We start from the raw sequence: 23,516 nt of genomic DNA on the forward strand, positions 1-23,516 counted from the left end.
GTCAATGTCATTTATCGTCATTGTTCCGCTGTGATTTGTATTTTTGTGGCCTTGCATTTCGTTACAAGTCCGGACTTTTTAGTTGATCTCGTTTAGATTTCGTTTCTCGTAAAGTTTGAAGAAATATTTAATATTATAAATAGTTTTAATAATATATTCCAGACAAATTAGAGATCCCGACTAGAGTCTAATAGTCCGAAATAATCAAGACAGATGGTAACCGTAGTCCTAACAATCATTTTAAATCTTCAACTTAGATTTAGAAACCGCACGTTATAACGGCGTATGTTTAAATGGCAATCAGTTATAAAACAGCTATTAAACTCTTCATGTGGTATGATTGTAAACGAATTTTAATGGGTGGGGCAAAGCTCTATCAATTTTTTGGCATTGTCCTTTAAAATCCTTCTTTAGAGTGTTTAAACGCGTCGAATTTCTATGTTTGTAATTTAGCCCGTATGGTTACTGGCAATTTCATGTAAATCACACGAGAAAAAATCGAGATAAATAAATATTGTTATCTTCGAAAATATTCAAGTAAAAATACAATATTTGTGCGTGTTTGTGTGTGCGTGGATTACAGTTTATTAATAACACTAGCGGACCCGACAGATGTGTTGTAAAAAAAAATCTTGCGGATGAAATTTCTTTAAATCCGTTCTTAGCTGATCTCTACTCGGCAAAAGGAATATTTCTACCAAATTTTAAGTCTCTACGTCTTATGGTTCCAGAGATATCGTGATGAGTGTGTATACGTGGAAATCTCTTATATACATATAGATAGACTAGTGGACCCGACAGACGTTGTCCTGTACACACTTGAAAAATCGGTCCAGCCGTTAGGAGGAGTTCACTACAATACGCATGAGCAGGAAAATTATATAATATAGACGGAATTGAGAATCTAAACCAATCTCAAATTTACTGAAACAAACAAAAAAATCATCAAAATCGGTCCAGCCGTTTAGGAGGTAGTTCAATTGTGAATCTAAACCATCCTCGAATCCACCTGAAGACACACAGAAAGTTTCATCAAAATCGGTCCAGCCGTCTAAGAGGAGTTCAGTGACATACACACGCACACAAGAAATATATATATTAAGATAAAACAATTTGATACTAGGTATCTGTACTGTAATTTAAAAATAGGTAAATTTGGGTTGCATTATAGGTTAATTTGTGGGTTAAGGTGTTTAATTAATTAGCATTTATTATCTAGGTCTATCTAGGTATATATATAATATCTCCGAAAAACAAAAAAGAAAAGAAAAACTAAATGTTACAAGTTTACCATCATTATTAACATTACATATCTACATAAACTTATTATCTGTCACTGTGCAGTGATAAATTGTTATATTTACCAGTAAATTCACTCATCGCTTGGGGAAGCGTAAAAAAAAGGTTTCATCACAGTGTGTGACCCTAGCGATGTTCTGAATGACGTGGCATTTGTTCAACTACCGGATATATTTTAGAATAGTACAATGTTCACTAAGGGGAGTGTTACAAATTCAAACGTGGGTGTATTTGGTAGATAGGCACGAGGCGAAGCCAAGAGCTTGAATTTAACCGAGTAGCAGCACAAGTTCGAAATGATTTTTGAACTCCTGTTTAAATGGTTATTGGACAAAAAAATATAGTGTTAGGGATTTTCTTTATTTTAAGAAACTTTTTTGCATGTTAATTTAAATTACCCGAATAGAAGACACTACAATAAATTTAAAATCTAAAATGTATACTATTGTATTCGACGCAATAAATAAATTTCATTTTCATTCTATAAACTAGTACCTACCTAGGTACTTTTATTACAGGTTCTTCTCAGGTCTGAGGCAGTCTATCTTGAATGGGTGATAATAGTTTTTGACGTTAAAATAAATTAAAAATAAAATAAAATATTTAAATTTAAATTTGAAGACATTCTATTAGCGACCCAAACAGCCCAGTGGTTACTGGTTACTGGTTAGTGACCTACTGAGCTACTCTGTCCCGGGTTGGAATACCGGTAGGTGCAATCATTTATGTGATGAATATGGATCTTTGTTAGTATTTATGTAAGTTGAAGTAAGTATATTGTATTAAATAAATCGTTTCAACCTTGCAACCCAAAGCACTCGCTTATGCCTAGTTTAGCCCAGTGGGAGGCTCATTTGAACAGGATGCCGGCCAGATTATGGATACCACAATTGGGCCTATTTCTGCCGTGAAGGAGTAATGTAAGCATTACTATTATTACTAAGCATTATTATTATTATGTAAGCATTACTGTGATTCGGTCTCGGTCTGAAGGGCGCCGTAGCTAGTGAAATTACTGGGCAAATGAGACTTAACATCTTGTGTCTCAAGGTGAAGACTGTAGTTGTAGTACCGCTCAGAATTTTTGGGGTTTTTCAAGAATCCTGAGCGGCACTGCATTGTGATTGGATTATCAATTACCATCAGCTGAACCTCCTGCTCGTCTCGTCCCTTTTTTTCATAAAAAAAATAGTTTGGGGCAAGATAATTTGCGTAAAAGTGTGTCAATATTATTAATTAATAGTCTATTATTAATTAATATCTAACCCGACGTTTCAAGACCTTTCCAGATCTCGTTTTCAGGGGGACTGCAGATGAAATTAGTCAAAGATAATATTTGTCATAATTGTCATTATGAAATTTGTATTGCCTCGGAGGTGGTATTTATAACAGATGACAATTATACGCGTTTTAATCCGTTAAAAGTGTTTTATTTAAATGTGTAACACTCGCGTTATTAAAAGAAAATACTATATAAAAATAAAATAAAAGATTATTCTAAGCTTACAGTTAGCTATGTTTTACTTTATTTTTATTTTATTTATTTATTCGAGTTTGAAACAGTCTTACAAATGAATTAATAAATTAAATAACAGATACCAGACCTATAGTTTTCTTAATTAACAAGTTTAATATCCAACAGTCTATTATAATTATACAAGCATATAGAAATACTTTAAGAGATCACACAAATCCTATGAGAATTTAAATGATATTATTTTTATTTGTTTTTTAAATTTTGAAAAACTGGAACAGGAAGCTATCTACACTATGAAAGTGGTATAAATTATTACTGTAGAATTTACTCTTCAATAATAAATCTTCAATTTACGACGAGCAAAACTACTTCTACATAACAACTAGAACAAGAATTTACATGAAATAATTCGTTTCAATGACATGTGCGTTTTTGAGGGTGAGGAATTTTTATGTTTATACATTGCAACAACCAGGGACAATCCATAATATTATTAATTATTTTGTACGAAATAACAGTATCAATAAAATGACGTCGTTTTTGAGATCTTAAATTCTATGTATAGGTTGTTTTACGTAAGTAAAGTCTAAGCAGAGTCTTAGTACGCTGTATAGATCTTAAGTCTATGATTTCGACTTTTCGTTCAAACTAAATCCACCAGATTTCCTCTTCCAAAAAATACCTCATCTGTGGCAAGTCAGTTAGACAGGCCGCCTTTCACAGAATGAAGCATGTCTTTTTTATATGTGTGTCCGTCTGTTTTGCTTACACATGTCAATGTTAATTAATGAGCGGGCAGGGTGGGCCGACGACATTTTTTGTTGTAATTAAGAGAGCGACTCTACAGATCTCGTATTCCTTACTAATTACTCGTACAGATATTAAAAACGCTTCTTCATACGGGTAAATGAGGTTCCATGGGATTTGATCGCCACCACCGTTACAGTACCAGTAAGGCTGTATGTAAGTATGTAAGTACAAGTATGGAGGCTCCTTTGCACAGGATGCCGGCTAAATGGGTTCCACATCGGTACCTATTTTGCCGTGAAGCAGTAATGTGTAAACATTATTGTTTCCGTCTGGAGGGCGCCCTAGCTAGTGAAATTACTGGGCAAATGAGACAACATCTTATGTCTCAAGGTGACGAGCGCAATAATTGTAGTGTTGCTCAGAATTTTTGTGGTTTTTCAAGAATCCTGAGCGACACTGCATTATAATCATCCATAAAAAAAAACTATAAATTTCTTGACAGTAACGGGGTAAAGTTGCTCTTTAAAGTTAATTTTACAGTCAGGCATCATATTCAAAGTGACTTCATATTCAAATTCAAATATTTTTATTCAAAATAGGATTTAAAATCACTTATTGAACGTCAAAAACTACCACCCATTCAAAAGAGACTGCCTCAGATCTGAGAAAAACTAAAAAACCCAGCGGGCTTTTTTTTAAATATAAAATATGGATTACAATGTGATATCATACAATAAACATCTATAATTAAATAGCCTGAGGGTGTTCGCTTTTTACAATGTTGATACACATACAGTTGAAATAAAGCGAATTAAGAACAAAATATTGTTTTATATAGTTAATTAAAGTGAAACTTTTATTACATCGTATGTAATAAAAGTTACAATTTACAGTTAAAAGTTACAGTTTAAATTCGCATAGCTAGATAAAGTTCAAATGTTGACGACGATTTACAAATTCCGATAAAAATAATTAAGAAAAATTATGTTGATAAACTGGATTAGCACGATAGTATTCATAAGTTTATGAAATCATCAAATTCAAATAATATTTATTCAATACGCAGATACTGAGATAAAACCTGGTGAATCAATAGGACTTTTATTCGTATAGTGCTGATGCAATTTTACCCCCTTATTCATAATGGTCCGCTAACTTTAAACAGCCGGTTAGGAGTGTTTTTTCTCATTCTGACTTAGGTCAATAGAAGACGACAGAGTGAGAATTAGAAATGCTTTAAGCTAGAAGACTATAAGTATTTACAAATTAGAGCCTTCTTTTTTCTATCGTGAAGCGGAATTTATACGTTTTTTTATGAAAATAAGGGACCAGACGAGCAGGACATTCAGCTGATGGTAATTGATACGACCTGATTCTAAATGGCACTACAATTGCATCGTCACCTTTAGAAGTAAGATGTCAAGTCTCATTTACCGAGACACATTAATGTTTACACATTACTGCTTCACGGCAGAAATAGGCGCCGTTGTGGTACCCATAATATAGCCGGCATGCTGTACAAAGGAGAATCTTCTCAAAATTTCTTGACAGTAACGGGGTAAAGTTGCTCTTTAAAGTAATTTTACAGTCAGGCATCATATTCAAAGTGACTTCATATTCAAATTCAAATATTTTTATTCAAAATAGGATGTGACATCACTTATTGAAAGTCAAAAACTACCACCCATTCCAAAAAGAATGCCTCAGACCTGAGAAGAATGAGCGCAACAAACTCAGCGGGCTTTTTTTTCATAAAAAAATATGTTTACAAAGTAATATTGTATAATTAAACTTATTATTTAATAGCCTGAGGGCGGTCGCTCCATTCCCAATATGTGGAATCATTAAGAAAGTCATTTATGTTATAGTAACCTTTACCACACAAACGTCTTTTAACGATTCTTTTGAATATCGTAATACTTTTGTTTTGAACATTTTCTGGGATCTTGTTGTAAAAGCATATACATCGCCCCACAAAAGACTTACTAACTCGACTTAGCCGAGTAGTACCCATCAAATCAAATCAAATCATCTTTATTTGCAAGATAAGGTAATAAAAAGATGTTGTTGGCTTATAATTAACAGGTGCTCTTATCCTAACCCATAAGGCATGCAAACTTATAGTGGAATACATAGTCAGTTCACGTTTAAATTTCAGTAACAATTATAATATACTGTACTATACTAAAAAAAGATATACATCCCAAGCAAACTTAGATTAACATCAATCATACCATAGCTATTATTTCATAGACCAGTTTATGTTTGTTCCTCGTGTTAACATTATGATTGTTACAGTTTCAAGCAAATCCTCAATGTGCTTATGAACATGTAAAACATTATCAAGAATATATTAAGAAGCAACAGTCAAAATGTTTATTTCTTTAAATTTTACTCTTAATGATTCTTTAGGACCTAGGTAATAAATGTGTATGATGTAATAAAGAAAAAAAAAAAACAATTGTGTGGTTTTATGAAACCACAATGCAAGTGAGACATTTTTTCACAATATAACAAAGGTATATCAGCATAGAAAAAAAAAACATATTTATATATTATGCTTTACACTTTCATAAAATAAAAAAGCCTTTATCAAGTGTGTGGGGTTCGAACCTACTCTTCCATCCGAACGCAATTGCATCCAAAATGCGAACTATAGGCGCCGCCCGACCGTCACGCGACATGCAACACACAGACGAAAAAGTTTGAGACGATGTAATAAAAGTTCAGCTGACCCAGCAAACGTTGTATTGCCGATATTAAAATCGCGATACAAAAGTAACTGTTGATCGTAGATGGGTAAAAATTTGAACTTGTGTGTATTTTTTAATGCTGACTCATAATCAAACAAATTTAAAAAAAATGTGAAAAAATTTAAAAAAAATCTTGTGAACCACCCTTAACATTTAGGGGGATGAAAAATCGATGTTGTCCGATTCTCAGATCTACCCAATATGCATTCAAAATTAAGCCGTTTAATCAAGCCGTTTCGGAGGAGTTCAATGTTTAACACCATGACACGAGAATTTTATATATTAGAAAGATATAAAGCAATATTTTGTTATTCATTCGCTTTATTTCAGCTGTATGTGTATCAACATTGTAACTGCCGCAGTATTCATAGCCTATTAACGTATTTACAAATGGTATTGCCAACAGCAATAACACTACAAAACAAAGGTCGGTGCACATTTAACAGTTCGACATCGCCAAGCGTCAATCGTCGCTCGCTGCCGCCCGCGCGACCGCGATGACTGATAGATAAATGAACAGTATCTGTAACGCGGCATGCCTGCGTGAAATATGGCAATAATTTGTTCAGCGTCAACTCGAAACACATTCTATCTTCGACATTTGAATCGATTTATGTATGTTTTATCATTAAGAGACCACTGAGGATTCTTCGCCACTTATAATCATGGAGAGCTTTTCATTATAAGTAGTATAATTCGATATAACAATGGTATGTGTGCCGCTACTTCTCTCTCAGAGCGCCATTTGTTTCCGACGCGGTAGTAGTGTCTAGTATATTAGAAATAACATTAAAATTTAAGCAATCAATTTTGAGCAAATAAATGCCTTTTTAGGCCATGTCCACATACAACGAGCAGTTGGCACACGAAATATTTAACTTCCCTTTTACTCGTCATACAACAGAGATAAAGTTTCGATCAAAAGCTTTCTTTCTTCGAACTCGAATAAGTTGGGAAAAGCTTCCCATTTTGTATAAAAACTTTTTAAAGTTACCTTATGTGTGTGTAAACATTACTGTGTTTCGGTCTGAAGGGCGCCGTAGCTAGTGAAATTATTGGGCAAATGAGACTTAATATCTCATGATTCAAGGTGACGAACGCAACTGTAGTGCTGCTCAGAATTTTTGGGTTTTTCAAGAATCCAGACAGGCACTGCATTGTAATGGGCATGGCGAATCAATTATCATCAGCTGAACGTCCTGCTCGTCTCGTCCATTATTTTCATTAAAAAAGATAAAGTTTCAAGTAATAGCTTTCTTTAGTCGTACTCGAATAGGTTGGGAAAAGCTTCACATTTTGTATAAAAACTAAAGACTTTTTAAAGTTAACTTACACTTAAGTCGAAGTTTTCAAGTGGGCGTGAATGGTCAAATCCTATAACTATGAGAAATAGCGAAAGGCACTCAAATAAGTGTCGCGCTCAATTTTGGCAGAAACTAAAACTGTATCATTGGATTTTTGAAAGAGCAATATTCCTTGCCTTAAATGAAAGCCAGTGACATGATGCCGTTGCTGTAGAAATTTTGGGCCTACTGGTAGAAGACACGAGGCATGTAGTTTTCGACGTCCTATATTGACATTAACCTGACACTGCGTACACAATTCTGAAAAGACCGAAACAGGTGGAAATGTGAAGGTCTATGTGGTGGATGCTTTCACCACCTCATAGCCAAACTCTCTTAATTGGCTGAGTGGTTGAAGATATACGTGTTCTTTCTATTGATCAATTCCGGCTGCTTTCTTTCGGCGGGAGAATAGTTCATATAGAAAAGCTCATAATGAACTTTATTACAAAATGCCCTTCCAATTCCACTATACACAGCACCTTTCGGATGAAAGCTTCTTTAGCAGCGTTGAGTACTTTTCTTGGGATGGCTATAAAATGTTGAACTCGCGTCAGGAGACGTGGAGTCATCGAAAAATCGTAAGACAGTCGAAATAATGGATGAAAGATTTAAACTTCTAACTAATTATAGTTCTGCTATTTCAATAATGATCATACGGTCATTGGATCAGTGGTTGAATTATTGTGTGTGAGATCGAATCTCAGCGGTGAAATATTTTTATTTTTTTAGTTTAATTATTTGGTTTCTAAGCTTCGTCATTGGCGAAGACTCTCCTTTAGGCGATAGTTATTTTTCGTTATTAGATATTGTATTTCTTTGTTACTTATTATTTTGTTTAAATTATTTTTTTTTTTGTATGTAATGTTGTATATAAAATGTTAAACATTTTGTTTCTTACTTCACTATAAACTACAAATACTATAAACCAATTGTATCAGTTTTAGAGATTGGCGATGATGATACGAGTAATGAAGATGGTGAAAGAGTAGTTGAAATTATGGATAACGGTTGATTTTTCTCAGAGATAAACTTTTAAATGTAAAATAATTGACTCAGACTTGTTACTTGAATTAAACGAAATTTTTCCTGTTTAAATTGTATTCATGTTTATAATTCTTTATGCTCTTCCAAACATTGTATTCTATGTATCTGTTCATATATCTGTTTATGTATCATCTTTGTATAAAATTATCAAAAAAACATCATGTCTTTATACCTATCTACCATTTCTATTTAAATAAAACCATATCAAAAAATTATCCCACGAAAATATGTAGGTAAACTTTAATTAATAAGTACCTATCCAAAATTTTAGGAAAGATTTTAGAAAAGTTTTAGTATTTTCTATGTACAAACAGAAATGACTGCACATTTTAATTGTCTTATCTTTACTACACTTGAAACCGAACATTTTTTTATTTAAAAGCTACTGGCGTACATAATTAAGGCGAAGAGAAAGCAGAAAGCACGCAAATATGGTGTTTTTAGACAAGTTTTGCGGCGAAAGAATAGCATTTCGAGCTATGAACACTACTTAATCCTGTTACACATATCTTTAAGTCTTATTTGTAGGTTGCTAATGCTTGCTGTTGGTTATAGTTAACATTGCCGAGCCTTTTTGAACTTCCACTTTTCTTTGAAGTTAAACAAGTTTTTTGGCATGGCGTGATGCATTTTTTTGGTACTTCTCTCATAAAAGTTATTCTTATAGCTTGTACTTTTTTGTGTGGGTTCATTTATTCAGATTAGTGGTGAATAACGGGGTTTGTAAGCATATAAACTGTTTTCCACGCAAGAATTTTGAAAATATTGCCTTTGTTACATAGATGGCGGGCCGGCAGCGCGAGCGGTGAACTCATATCACTCAAGGTCGCTGGCATTTAGTGTCGCCTTAATACATAATTCAAAGTACAAATAATCCTATTAGTGTAATCACGGACGGTTATAATAATAATCTTGTGCGATTGACAGTGTGACATACTATCAAATCAAAAAAACGGACCATCCGTTTTCCGAACGCGTGCGATGGTTCAGCCGTACCAAATCCGATTATGTGTTCAGGCTATAAGCATACAGCAGTGGGTGTATATATATACACACGTCTGACTCACAAAGAAACGCCTCTTCCATTAAAGTATGAGTCATGAGTAACAGAGACTTTGTAAATATAAAATTAAAACTAGGTCGTCAAACTTAGATCAAAAGAAATTATTGATATTTTACGATCAATTAATTAAACCACAATATGGTTACATACCTTTATTGATAAATATTTGAAATATCATATCCATTATGTCTAACTATAATGTTAATACCAGGAACAGACATAAACTTATATTGCCTACTACTGGGCTAAGTCAAGTTAGTAAGTCTTTTGTGGGGCGATGTATATGCTTTTACAACAAGGTCCCGAACAAGAAAATGTTCAAAACAAATTTACGATTTTCAAAAAAAAATGTTAAAAAACGTTTGTTGGTGGTAAAGGTTACTATAACATAAATAACTCTCAAATGATAACACAGATTGGGAATGGAACGACCGTCCTCATTCTATTAACTAATAAGTTTTATTGTACGATATTACTATCTATGTGTGTGTCACCTTTTTTATGTAAAAAAAGCCCGGTGAGTTTGTTGCGCCCGTTCTTCTCAAGTCTGAGGCATTCTTTTGGAATGGGTGGTAATTTTTGACTTTCAATAAGAGATTTTATATCCTCTTTTTTAATAAAAATATTTGCATTGGCTGTTTTTTATTTCTATACGATGATAACAAGAAATGCTCATACCAGTTAACCTTGTGCACCACTTGAACGATAACATCTCACACATTAAAAATCTAGGTGTGTTAATTTATGAGAGGTTAACTTTATCATATTGATTGATGCACTTTTTTTATGAAAATAAGGGACGAGACGAGCAGGACGTTCAGATGATGGTAATTAAAACGCTAGGCCCACTACAATGCAGTGCATATAAGGATTCTTGAACAACCCAGAAATTCTGAGTGGCCCTACAATTGCGCTCGGCACCTTGACACATAAGATGTTACGTCTCATTTGCCCAGTAATTTCACTAGCGACGGCGCTCTTCAGACCGAAATACAGTAATGCTTACTCTTTATTGCTTCAGGGCAGAAATAGGCGCCGTTGTGGTACCCATAATCTAGCCGGCATCCTGTGCAAAGAAACCTCCCACTGGGAAGTATTTTACAATAAACAAATTGTTATTTATTTTATATATTTTCCGACATCACTTTTATGCCTTTTTTAGATGTGATTTTATTATAATAATAATAATAATAATAATAATAATAATAATAAATCTTTATTTGTTGCAAAGAAAAAAATACAGTTTTGCTTAAAATTACCCTCGACCCCCAAACTAGGACAGCCCGTGACATGGGGGTCAGTCTCTTCCCAGTTGTGTATATTACTTAGTTATATATATAGTTATATATATTATTTATATATATTATTATTATATATAGTTATATATATATTACTTAGTCGATTGTGTTTGTATGGAGATTGGTTTTGCGTAAATAATCTGGCGCAGTTTGGGGACTTTAGTCTTTTGATTTGATTTAATGATACTTTTTAAATTAAGATTGTCATCAAGCTAAGAGGTTTATCGGTACTGTTGCTACCTGCACTATTGTTCATAAATTTGTGTATCATGGACATATTAAAGAATTATTGAAGTTCGATTGATGGATTGTAGGATTATCACACAGGTATATTTATTCGCTTCAACATCATCATCATCAGTCATCCAACGGTTTCCGGCGATCTTGACCAGATCGTCGGTCCTTATTGTGGAGGTTACCAACACTGCGGTTTTCGGTACGTGGTCGCCATTCTAGGATTTTTCTGTCCGTCGCACTATGTGTCCTGCCCACTGTTACTTCAGTTTCGCAATCGTTTCGCAATATCGGCGACTTTGGTTTACCAACCGCGGATCTCCTCATATCTGATTATGAAATTATTTAGAGTCGCAAGAGCAATATCTCAAGTCAATATCGTAATATGTATTTAGGGTTTGAGTAGAAAATCAGCTGCAAAATAATTAATATATACTTTCGCTGCAGAGTTGAGCGAACATATCAATTTTTATGGACGGCTGGCTAAGTTGTCAAAGCGCTGGGGCGTAACCAGTGGGGCACGGGTTTAAATAAGAAATATATTAAATTTATATATAGAGCACCAGAATTGAGGGAAATCACTAAACAAAATCAAAACCTAAAAATTCTTATAAAGTTTGAGCTCAGTGATATATCGTTAGTTGAATATGGTTTCGTTTGACAAATTCATGTTCAAACCCCTAACCAACTAACGGCCGTTCCCAATATACTATCTACAGATAGAGATAAAGACTACATTCTACTGTCAGTAATTAGCTGTAAATAATCTGAACCTGTTCCAATATTCCCGATAAGTCATTCTTATCGCCTTATATTGGGACGCGTGAATTGCTATTTCCATAGAAACTTTATATCGCTGGTAAGCTATACATCGTCCCATCGTACATTGACACACAGCGTGCACGGATAAGGTGAGTTACCGTCGATAAGTTTATTGGGACAGAAAAGTCAACGATAGTTACGATTTTTATCTCAAGTAAGAGATAGACTGAATATTGGGAACGGTCGTAAGTCAAATCTATTAAATTATACAAATATAATACTTATGCTGGCTTACGTCATCTGTTATAGTTAAGGATTAAGTCAAATTTAACGATAACAGTGAGAATGTGTTGCACCATCGTATTCCTCGGCATAGTTAAAATTAAAAAGTGAAATATTAAGTCAATCTATATACATCCATAACACAGGCTATATATGCTTAACTTGGGGCAAGATAATTTGTGTAAAAAGTGTGTCCATATTATTATTATTATTATTATATACATAAAAATGAATTGCTGTTCGTTATTCTCGCTAAAACTCGAGAACGGCTGGACCGATTTGGCTAATTTTGGTCTTGAATTATTTGTGGAAGTCCAGGGAAGGTTTAAAAGGTGAAATAAATATGAAAGTGTTTGGAATTAAATAAAAACAACAATTTTGTTTTTCCTTTGGTGTGTCCTCCGTCGTCCGATATTTGTTTTGTATGGACATGTTTTCTATGAGAGAATTTATTGACGCACGGTTTGACAGTTCTGCTGTAAAACAATTTTATTACAACAACAGGGTGCATATTTTACGAAATAATTCTTGATGTTATGATATATTATTGACAAATTCATAAAAACAATATTTTATTTTTTATATACAGAACGACGTCTGTCGGGTCAGCTAGTATCGAATTTGAAACTTTTGACAAGTTGCTATTCAACATCAACAATAGTTTTAACCGGCGAAGATTGGACGGACGGTTAACAGTTAAAGTTATGACGTCAACTAAAAATTGTAAAATGGTACAAGAAATTTTTTGCTTAACCGGTACTTTAACAATATGTTTGATATTGCTAAAGTTAGTTGGTGCAACCCTTAACGTTTAAGCTGTGAGCTATCGTCATCGACAATCGTGTTCAATATTTTTTTTTTTTTATGATAATAAGGGACGAAATGAGCAGGACGTATAGCTGATGGTAATGGATACGCCCTGCCCGTTACAAAGCAGTGCCACACAGGATTCTTGAAAAACTCCAAAAATTCTGAGCGGCACTACAATTGCGCTTGTCACCTTGAGACATAAGATGTTAGGTCTCATTTGCCCAGTAATTTCACTAGCTACGGCGCCCTTCACACCGAAACACAGTAATGCTAACACAATATTACTTCACGGCAGAAATAGGCGCCGTTGTGGTACCCATAATCTAGCCGGCATCCTGTCCAAAGGAGCCTCCCACTCTCACATTCCCACATGTAGATATAGAAAGAACCTTAACTAGCTAAGTAATAACTTTTTTTATTTTATTTATTTATTAATAAAAAACAAATTTTACATGGAGATTTCAAAGCAATAAAAACCACTGAGGTTTGTACTATTGCTAATTAAGCCTACACCAACAGAGTTACATTAACAAAAGAAAAAATAGTTCACAATCTTTAGAATTGATAATTAGTTATACATAATATAGTACTTACAATATTACAAATAAAAATAAAATTACTTTTATTAACAATTGTTAAGCATTTATCTGATTAGGTTGATGGGTGGCCGTCAGTTAAGTCTAAAAAGTATTTTTTTTTAATTCTGTTTTAAATTTGTCTGTCAACAAGTCGAGCTAAGCTTGATAGCTACAAATCTAAGTTTGAGATGTAAAGCGTTAAAAGTTGATTTGTTAGGTTGTGTTCGGCAACTTAGTGTTCAAAACCTTAACAAAGAATTACTTTCTGATTTACAAAAAAAAAACCGGGTTTCGTACCATCGTTTCGGGTACAGAACTTAAACATTTAAAAAAAAATAAAAGTTAATATTTGAGGCTTGTTTTGTAGGGTTAACAGGGTGATTTCGTAGACGGAACCTTCCAACTAATTAATAGTAATCGACTGACCGTCTAACTGCCGTGGCTGCTGCCAATCCTCTCTCCAACCCTGGCTCTCCATCACATCACTTAACGGTATCAACGCGACACTATAAATCAATTTTCTGTTAGTTAATCTTGCGCGCGCGCATTGCGTGGCGTGAGGCGAACACTTCTGTCGTCGGGCGCAGCTTTCGTCAAGTGGGCACGCCCAGATCAAGAAACGCCCCGTTTATGTACTGCTTATGTATCGCCTTCGCTAACTTGTTTTGGTTCCGAATGATTTATTAGCTGAGTTTAGTTTACGTGGATAAACTTACCTGCCTTACCGACGTGATGTAGAGTTGGGCAGATTTACATGAGTTATCGATGTAGAGATGTAGAGTATCTATTGATCGTATTAATTTATACGTCTAGATAGAGATTCTTGGTGCTAGACAACCGATGGAAACAGGCCAGGCTTGTTACTTTAGTGAGCGTGACAAGCTACGACTTAAACTCTATCAAAAAAGCGATTTGTATGTCGCCTTGTGTGCGTGTTGTGTGCATCGACGTTAATTTATTTTAATATATAAGTAATATTTAATTTAATAGCTGTCATAGTCTAGACGTATCTAAAATAAATAGGTTCTATATGAACTTTAAACGCAAATTTTGTTCTACAAGTAATATGACTAAATTTTTTTTTTCATAACTACATACTACTAAACAATGAAACAGGGTTTTTAAATTGAAGTAGAGTTTTTCATTTTAAAAATTTTTTAATTGAAAAGTTTGATAAAAACTTTGATTTTTATTTTATTTTAGTTTCGTATGTCGAGGTAGCCCATACTGGATAATTATTTTGGAATAAAATTTAGGTCATTGTATACTGAATTTAATTTTCTAGACTATAAAAAACAAATTCTATTATTTAATAAATATACAGAACTGCAATAATTTTGCTAAAAACTGCGCTAGATTGCTCACTACTATACTCATCTATATGAAACGAAATTACATTTTGTTTTGCCATAAGAATCCTCTTAACGAGCAAACTTGGAGTGTTGGATTAAATTGAACATGTTTCGCTATACCCCAATACACGATCTTCTCAAGAGACGAATAGCCGGCGTGCATTTAAGGCCGCTATCCAAGAAATCGGCAAAATAGCGCATAATTGAAACCATTTCTTGACGATTTACATAAAGCTTATATTTTTGCAAGAAATAATTATATATCTACACAGTATAAGACGAAAATAAATTTTTTTTCTTTACACTTCTATTTTATATAGACAGTGCGAAAAAAATCACCAAGTTACCCCTAACTTTTACGATTGGAGCCATGCTAATCATTCAATCTAGATAAAAATTGTATATAAATTTATTAATTGTAAGCCAATACTATTTAACATGACATAGTGTTGTTACTTTTGGAAAGAAAGTTGTATAATGTTTGAAATAAATTAATAATGCTTCTAATTCTGAATTAAAACTATGTCAATCTTGTGCGAGAGAGTTAACCTAGCTCCGCTCGATTCCTCAAGGCCATTGGCTCGGTCCCCCGCCTTAAAAAACAAAAGCATTGTTTTTATGACATTACGAGACATACATACATTCATAAACACATACATACACACTTACATACATTACACTAAACATCACCACACTCGCCGGCGAGTGTGTTCTTCTCATCTTTTCATCTTTCATCTTCATTTCCATTGTCTCTCCTTCCCACAAGCACACAGCCGGTCCGAGGTTCTAGTCTCCTTAAGAGACGCCCCGCGACTGTTGTTGCGTAGTCTTTGTTGCCTCCACGGCCCTTGTCCTATGTCGCTGTAAAAGTCTTCAGGGCCAACAGCATAGAGGAGGTTTTAGTCGGTATGGGGGACTCGAGTCCGACATATTACGCCCCGTTCCGGTGCGTAAGTACGTACCTAACTGTATTTCCTCCTCATGAAAAATAAAAAAAAGACATTACGAGACGAGACGAGCAGGGCGTTCTAAAAAAAATCCAATAATTCTAAGCGGCATCACAATTACGCTCGCCCTTCAGACCGAAACACAATAATGCTTACACATTACTGCTTCACGGCCGAAATAGCCGCCGTTGTAGTACCTATAATTAGGGCGTGCATTCTTTTTCTAGCAAGGTAGGCACTGTAGATCTAACTAGTCGTAGTTAAGCTTTGGAATATGCAATCTGGTGATTGATTACCGTAAGTATTTAGTGGCTAGCGTAAGAAAATATTTTATGAGTGGGTGTTCAATAGAAGTTTGGTTACAAAGTAACGGAATCAAAAGAAACTAAATTAACTTTAACACTATATTTATATTGGTTCATAACGAGTTTGGCACTGCCTTATTGCCTATATCATATGCCCATAATCTACTCGGCATCCTATGCAAAGGATATCTATAATATACTAGCTGACTCAGCAAACGTTGTATTGCCAATATATCGTACATAAAATTTATCGTACTACAATAATTATTATATTCGGTTACCATCTTGCAACCCTTTTGCTGATCTGTGGATGGAACTGAATAATATAAAAATCGCGATACAAAAATAGGTGTTGATCGTAGACGGGTGAAAATTTGAAGTTATATGTATTTAAATTCAAATAAAAAATTTTGTCAAAAAAATAAAAATAAAATGTTAAGGGTGAACAACCCTTATCACTTAGGGGTATGAAAAATAGATAGTAACCGATTCTCAGACCTACTGAATATGCATATAAAATTTGGTAAAAATCAGTAAAGCCGTTTCGGAGGAGTAATTTTATATATTATACTAGCTGACCCAGCAAACGTTATATTGCCGATATTAAAATCGCGATACAAAAGTAACTGTTGATCGTAGATGGATGAAAATTTGAAGTTGTATGTATTTTTTAATGCTGACTCAATAATCAAACAAATTAAAAAAAAAAATAAAAAAACATTTCGTGTGGACCACCCTTAACATTTAGGAGGATGAAGAATAGATGTACTCCGATACTCAGACCTACCCAATATGCACTCAACCCGTTTCGGAGGAGTTTAAAGTTTAACGGAACCCTTCAAAGTTTTGACTCACACTTGACTTGTTTCTAATTAGCTCTCTTACACCTTCTAGCCGTATATACTGACAGTTTATTCTTTGTACCTTTGGTCCAGACATGCTCTCGCATTGTTTAATAATAGCCCAAATAGCATGGATGTTGTAAAAGTAACTTCACAGCGCGTGAGGAGGTGATGACAGACGAACACACAAACTGTTGATAGACATAGGCGGTCGCTTCGACTAGATTATAACACTTTATTATCATACCTTCTCAACCAATGTTTTTTGTTTAACATTTAATTGCATTCAAGATGATTAATACTCATGTCTTATATTTTGTAGATACCTATGTTATGGAGCTGATTTTGAGGATTCCGTACCTCTTATAGGAAAAAGGAAACGTTAGGAATCATTTCGATATCCGAGAACGCATAAAAACTGCAAAAAAAATATCGAAATTAAAAAAAAAAGTGTGTGTACTTATGTATGCACGCAAGAAGTTATACTTATTTGGCCTAACGAACATAAATCTTGCAAAGATGGCTCTGACAATTAATTATTAAATAATGAATACGGCTGTATGGGCTTGAACCCTTTGCCTGTCCTAATAATGGACGGAGAAACCGAAAACTAACTAACGTCGCATACGTCAGAAACTTTTAGGAACCCTGTTACTTTTGTGTTACAGTGCATCACTGTAACACAAAAGCGCGCATCTTAAAATTTCACTCTCAACTGTCACAACACTGTCGACGATATTGTTCTTTCTTTTATCTAATAATTTATTATTAGAATTCTTATAATTTACTTAATATACGTTTTAACCTGGTTTTACCTAATTAAAAATTAAATTTAATTAATTACCAATTCAAATTCAAATTCAAATATTTTTATTCTAAATAGGATGTGACATCACTTATTTAAAGTAAAAAAAACTACCACCCATTCCAAAATGAATGCCTCAGACCTGACGCAACAAACTCAGCGGGCTTTTTTTTTCATCGAATGAATATCTTTACAAAGTAATATTGTACAATTAAACTTATTATTTAATAGCCTGAGGGCGGTCACTCCATCTGTGGTATCATTAAGAAAGTCATTTATGTTATAGTAACCTTTACCACACAAACGTTTTTCAACAATTCTTTTGAATAACGTAATACTTTTGTTTTGAACATTTTCTGGGATCTTGTTGTAAGAGCATATATATCGCCCCACAAAAGACTTACTAACTCGACTTAGCCGAGTAGTAGGCATCATAAGTTTATGTCTGTTCCTGGTGTTAACATTATGGTTATGACAGTTTCTGGCAAATTCACTTATGTGCCTACATACATTACATTATCAAGAATATATTGAGAAGCAACAGTCAAGATGTTAATTTCTTTGAATTTTGCTCTCAATGATCCTTTATAATAAATATCGCATATGGTGGTATACAAATAATTAAGACTGAATAAACTTTTTTTTCTATGGATAAATGGACTCGATCCCTTCGCCCCTCTAGACACCTCACCTCTGAACCCCCTAACTCTAACAGCGATCTTCTTACGCACATCAAAGGACCTAGTGTAAGCACATCACTTCCCGAGCATAAATTCAAACTAATAATAAATATTAAAATTCTATACTAATTAAAAAAAGCAATTTTTTTTCCTTCGGTTATACTGCGAAACTACTGAACCGATACGTATAATAATTATTTCATAAGATGCAGCGTGTTCGGAGAAGATGTACCCCCTTATTCATAATGGTCCGCCAACTTTAAACAGCCGATTAGGAGTGTTTTTTCTCATTCTGACTTAGGTCAATAGAAAAAGACAGAGTGAGAATTAGCAATGCTTTAAGTTAGCAGACTATTATGAATAAAGGGGTTAGTATATAATTAATCGTGATTTCTTATCCGGTATCTATATTTTCTTTCTTAGAAAAATACCTATATATTCGCAATACAAATAATTCAGTAATTTCATTAGGTACATATGATAATTCATACCTACCATGAGTTACCCAGTAGGCACTGCCCAGTTACTACAATAATTATTATTGCATTAATTTACCAGTGGGAGGCTCCTTTGCACAGGATGCCGGCTAGATTATGGATACCACAACGGCGCCTATAACTGCCGTTAAACAGTGTTTCGGTCTGAAGGGCGCCGTAACTAGTGAAATTACTGGGCAAATGAGACTTAACATCTTTTGTCTCAAGGGGACGAACGCAGTTATAGTGCCGCTCAGAATTTTTGAGATTTTTCAAGAATCCTGAGCGGCACTGCATTTTAAGGGCAGGACGTATCAATTACCATCAGCTGAACGTCCTGCTCATGTCGTCGCTTATTTTCATAAAAAAAATACTTCATCCATTTTGATACCTTAAAGATTAGCAATTACATATAAAGCGGTAATATAAAAGCTGTTTACACGAATATGATATAAATCCATATCAGTTTATTCTATCAGTTTATCAGCTACATAAAACTTAGGAGTTAGAGTTCCGTCATGTACAAGTAGATTGTTGTCATAATGTAGACTACATACCTAAACATCAGCAAAATATCAATTTTCTGGAAAGGCACCAGCTTTTATGTCTGTTTCACAAAAACCTACTGTCTGTATGTGCCTAGTTTATTTAGGAAGTCCTAGCAATAAAACTTCGTACCTACTTGTCTAGATGTATTTACCTAACTTAACTTTTATTTATTTATATATCGCTTATAAAATGCTGACAGAATACCTTTATTTATTTATTTATGGTGTATGTGGATGATGCAGCTACTGTACTCAATAACTTTTGTATTAATTTACATTAACTTTTCTGTCTTACTCGTGTAAGACATTGACTATTTGACGTTTGAGTGTGTTTGTTGCATCATTTTACATATTACATTGTAATTGAAATGATTTGTAAATCGATGTAAATGTAAATCTTGAAATAAAAGAGTGGCAATGAGGTTCTTGCTACTTCTTCTCATTAGCTCAACCCTTTACGAAGTAGCGGTAGATTCAATAAGTTTTTTTTTTGACATTCATAAGTGTCATTTCCGTGACCTACGTGAATAAACTTATTTTCATTGTGATTGGTTGATAAGTACGTAGGCTTCTTCTTAATGTTTGTACCTAATGGTTGTGGTAAATAATGTTGTGTAGTAGGTATTATAAGTATGTAGTAACTTGTACATGGTTTTTTGTGTAACACGTTTTCTTTTAAGACAAAATAAAATATTTGTATACTACATCTTAATATATAGAAATTACGTGTCACATTGTTTGTCCGCGATGGACTCCTAAACTAATAAATGGATTTTAATGGGGATTATTTCATGGAGTGCAGTTTGGTCCAAATTGAGAGATAGGATAGTTTTTATTTCGATTTGGGACTCATAATTATTTTTATTTTCAATATTTGTATCGTATGGACATAATATTTTTTATGAGAGAATTTAGTGACGCACGGTTTGACAGTCCCGCTGTGAAACAATTTCATAAACAGGGAGCATTTTTTACGAAATAATTCTTGATGTTTTGAAATATTATAGGCAAATTCCTATAAAACAATATGTTTCATTATCTACAGAACAATGTTTTTCGGGTCAGATAGTACCTAATATTATAAAACTATTAATTTCCGATAGCTTTAGACTACATTCATCCCGAATACTTGGGTACATCATTTTTTTTCTATTGACAGAACAGCGTCTGTCGGGTCAGCTAGTTAAATATACAACGTGATTATGATGATTAGTTATCTGTCTCTCTCATTTATATAGATAATGGTGTTGTAAGACAAGGACAGGTATAGAGCGAAATGGGTGGGGTGTATACAAGATCAACCCAACAGTCAATCGTTCCTAAAATAACGCAGAGAGTTTTGAAATAGAAACGAGTTTTTGTTACATTTTGATGGGTCTGGATGGGAATGGGTGGTCGGCTAGATTCCCTCTGGGTGTCACTTGTAAATTATAAGAATAAGAATAAAATTTATTCCATGCCACACACATAAAAATATATTCTAAATACTTAACATATATTCATAATCCTAACTTAACTAAATATGCTGTGTGGCAAAAGAAAAGCCCGATGCTCAGCTCAATAATTGGTATTATGTAATAAATATTGTACATTTAGTAATTTAAGTTATTTGCAGTGAGTGTAAAAAAGAAAAATGAAATAAAGTATTATTATTATTATTATTATAGCTTGTGCTGTAAGCCAAAACTGGCTGCAGCGCTGATTTTCAGAATCTACCTGGGTAACTGTCGGGTGCAAGTAAACAATAAAATTAAAAAAGAGAAAAAAAACATTAAAATATATGTCTGCCATCTTTCATTGAGCGTAGCGAAGCGAAGCAAAGCTGCTCGGAACTCCCTCCAGGTCACTCCAATTGATTTCTGGGTTAAATTGTTTCTCGGTCATTTCTGGACCGACCTCATAGAAAGCTTTCCAAATTTTCTAGGTTATTGTCGAGACAGAATTTTGAATTTCAACTTAATTCAATTATTATAATTAAAAACAAACATAATTTGCAAATTATTCAAAATTAGCACGCGCTATTTATATAGATACACAACATGGGTTCTGTCCAGGAAGAGGCACAGCGGGAAATTTGCTTCATTTAATGACACAGATAGTCCCAGCGGTGGATTCTGGAGGCCAGGTGGATTTAGCATATTTTGATTTCCAAAAAGCCTTCGATGTGGTTGATAACGATATTCTACTCAAGAAAATGTCCAACCTCGGGTGTACAACACACACGTTGTCGTTCTTCGCCACCTACTTAAGTGACCGGCGACAGTATGTTGACTGTGGCGAGTTCCATTCTGAGGAATACTATACTAGATCAGGTGTAAGCCAGGGCAGCAATTTAGGACCCCTCCAATTTATCATTATGATTAATGATCTGCCAGAAATCGTCCGTGAATCAACATGTTTGTTATTTGCTGATGACCTTAAGCTTTCGCTGCAAATAAAAGACGAATTGGATCATATCAAATTACAAGATGATATTAATAGAATATTAAAATGGAGTCGGGATAATAAATTATATTTTAACATTGACAAATGCTCGGTGACATCATTTAGTCGATCTCGGTATCCACTGCATTACACATACCATCCAGACAACCAGCCTTTGCAGCGTGTCAACAAAATCAAAGATCTTGGAGTTCGTTTCAATGCGGATTGTAACTTCCGTGAACACATCGTTGATATTTGTAAGAAATCATACAGAAACCTTGGATTTGTCATGAGACAAGTGAAAAATTTCACAAATATCAACGCTATACAAGTTCTATATGAGGCTTTGGTGAGAAGTCATTTAGAATATAATGCTATCATATGGGCTCCACGTGACGCCAAATACAAGCTCATGTTGGAACGAATACAAAATAAATTTGTTAGGTTTATATATCTAAAACTCTACAAAGTATACCCAGGATATCCACTTCTATATCCTACACTTTTTATTCTTGGCATGGTTGGGTATAATAAACTAGAAACTAGGAGGGACGTACTCCTGGTTATGTATTTATGGAAAATTTTGGTGAGTCATACAGCCTTACTGGAGCGAATAGGTTACCGGTGGACGCGCTACAAGGCGAAGGCGACAGCAGCTGCTCGTAATTCCGCGAGCGAGAACCAATCTTATGTGATACACGCCTTTTGCAGTCGCTTTACGAAATTTAAATGAACTTTCGCATAGGATTGACTTGTTTGCTTGCTCACTGAACGAGTTTAAAATTAGAGTAGTTGTTGTATGTTCTAGTAATAGTAATAATAATTAGTATAGTAATAATCTAGTATAGTATAGATTGTAGTATATATAGGTATAGATTGTTAGTAGTATCTCTAAGATTCATATTTATATTAATTTAAATACTTAAATTTAAGTCAAGCCTCTATCGCAATAGGTCACTCTGTAAGGATAGGGGCTTTATTGGTTAAATAAATAAATAAATATTTAATAAAAAGAAAAGAAATTCTCATGTGACCAAATAAGGGGCAAATTCCTCATGTTTAAATATGGCGCCAAATTCCAAAACATTCTTTGTATTGTTTTCATTTGGATTTTTTTTTTTTTTTGTTTTGTACACAGACTTAGTTTACCTCGCTTCGCTCAAATATACACCGCAGCGAAGCGGTACGACTATATACTATCCCCCTTATTCATAATAGTCTGCTAACTTAAAACATTGCTAATTCTCACTCTGTCTTCTTACCTAAGTCAGAATGAGAAAAAACACTCCTAAGCGGCTGTTTAAAGTTAGCGGACCATTGATAAGGGGGTATAAACATGAATGTGAAAGAACAGAAATATATTTATATTAAAGTAGTGTACAGTGTATCTGCGACTAAGGTGGGTTCTTGTACTCGGTATATATAAGATATTTATAAATTT

At 34.1% G+C, this 23,516-nt stretch overlaps 1 protein-coding gene across 1 annotated transcript in view; it reads right to left on the reverse strand.

The window, feature by feature from the left end:
- LOC126967075 (T-box transcription factor TBX1-like) overlaps positions 1–14,279 on the reverse strand; it is a 69,118-nt gene extending 54,839 nt beyond the window's left edge. Inside the window, exon 1 of the mRNA XM_050811455.1 lies at positions 14,123–14,279. Within this exon, the coding sequence (XP_050667412.1) occupies positions 14,123–14,174 (52 nt within the window). The 5' untranslated portion in view covers positions 14,175–14,279. The remainder of the gene's footprint in view (positions 1–14,122) is intronic.
- Between the last annotated feature and the right edge of the window lie 9,237 nt (positions 14,280–23,516).

The sequence above is a fragment of the Leptidea sinapis genome, chromosome 1 (genome assembly GCF_905404315.1).
Source record: "Leptidea sinapis chromosome 1, ilLepSina1.1, whole genome shotgun sequence".
Classification (NCBI taxonomy): Eukaryota; Metazoa; Arthropoda; class Insecta; order Lepidoptera; family Pieridae; genus Leptidea; species Leptidea sinapis.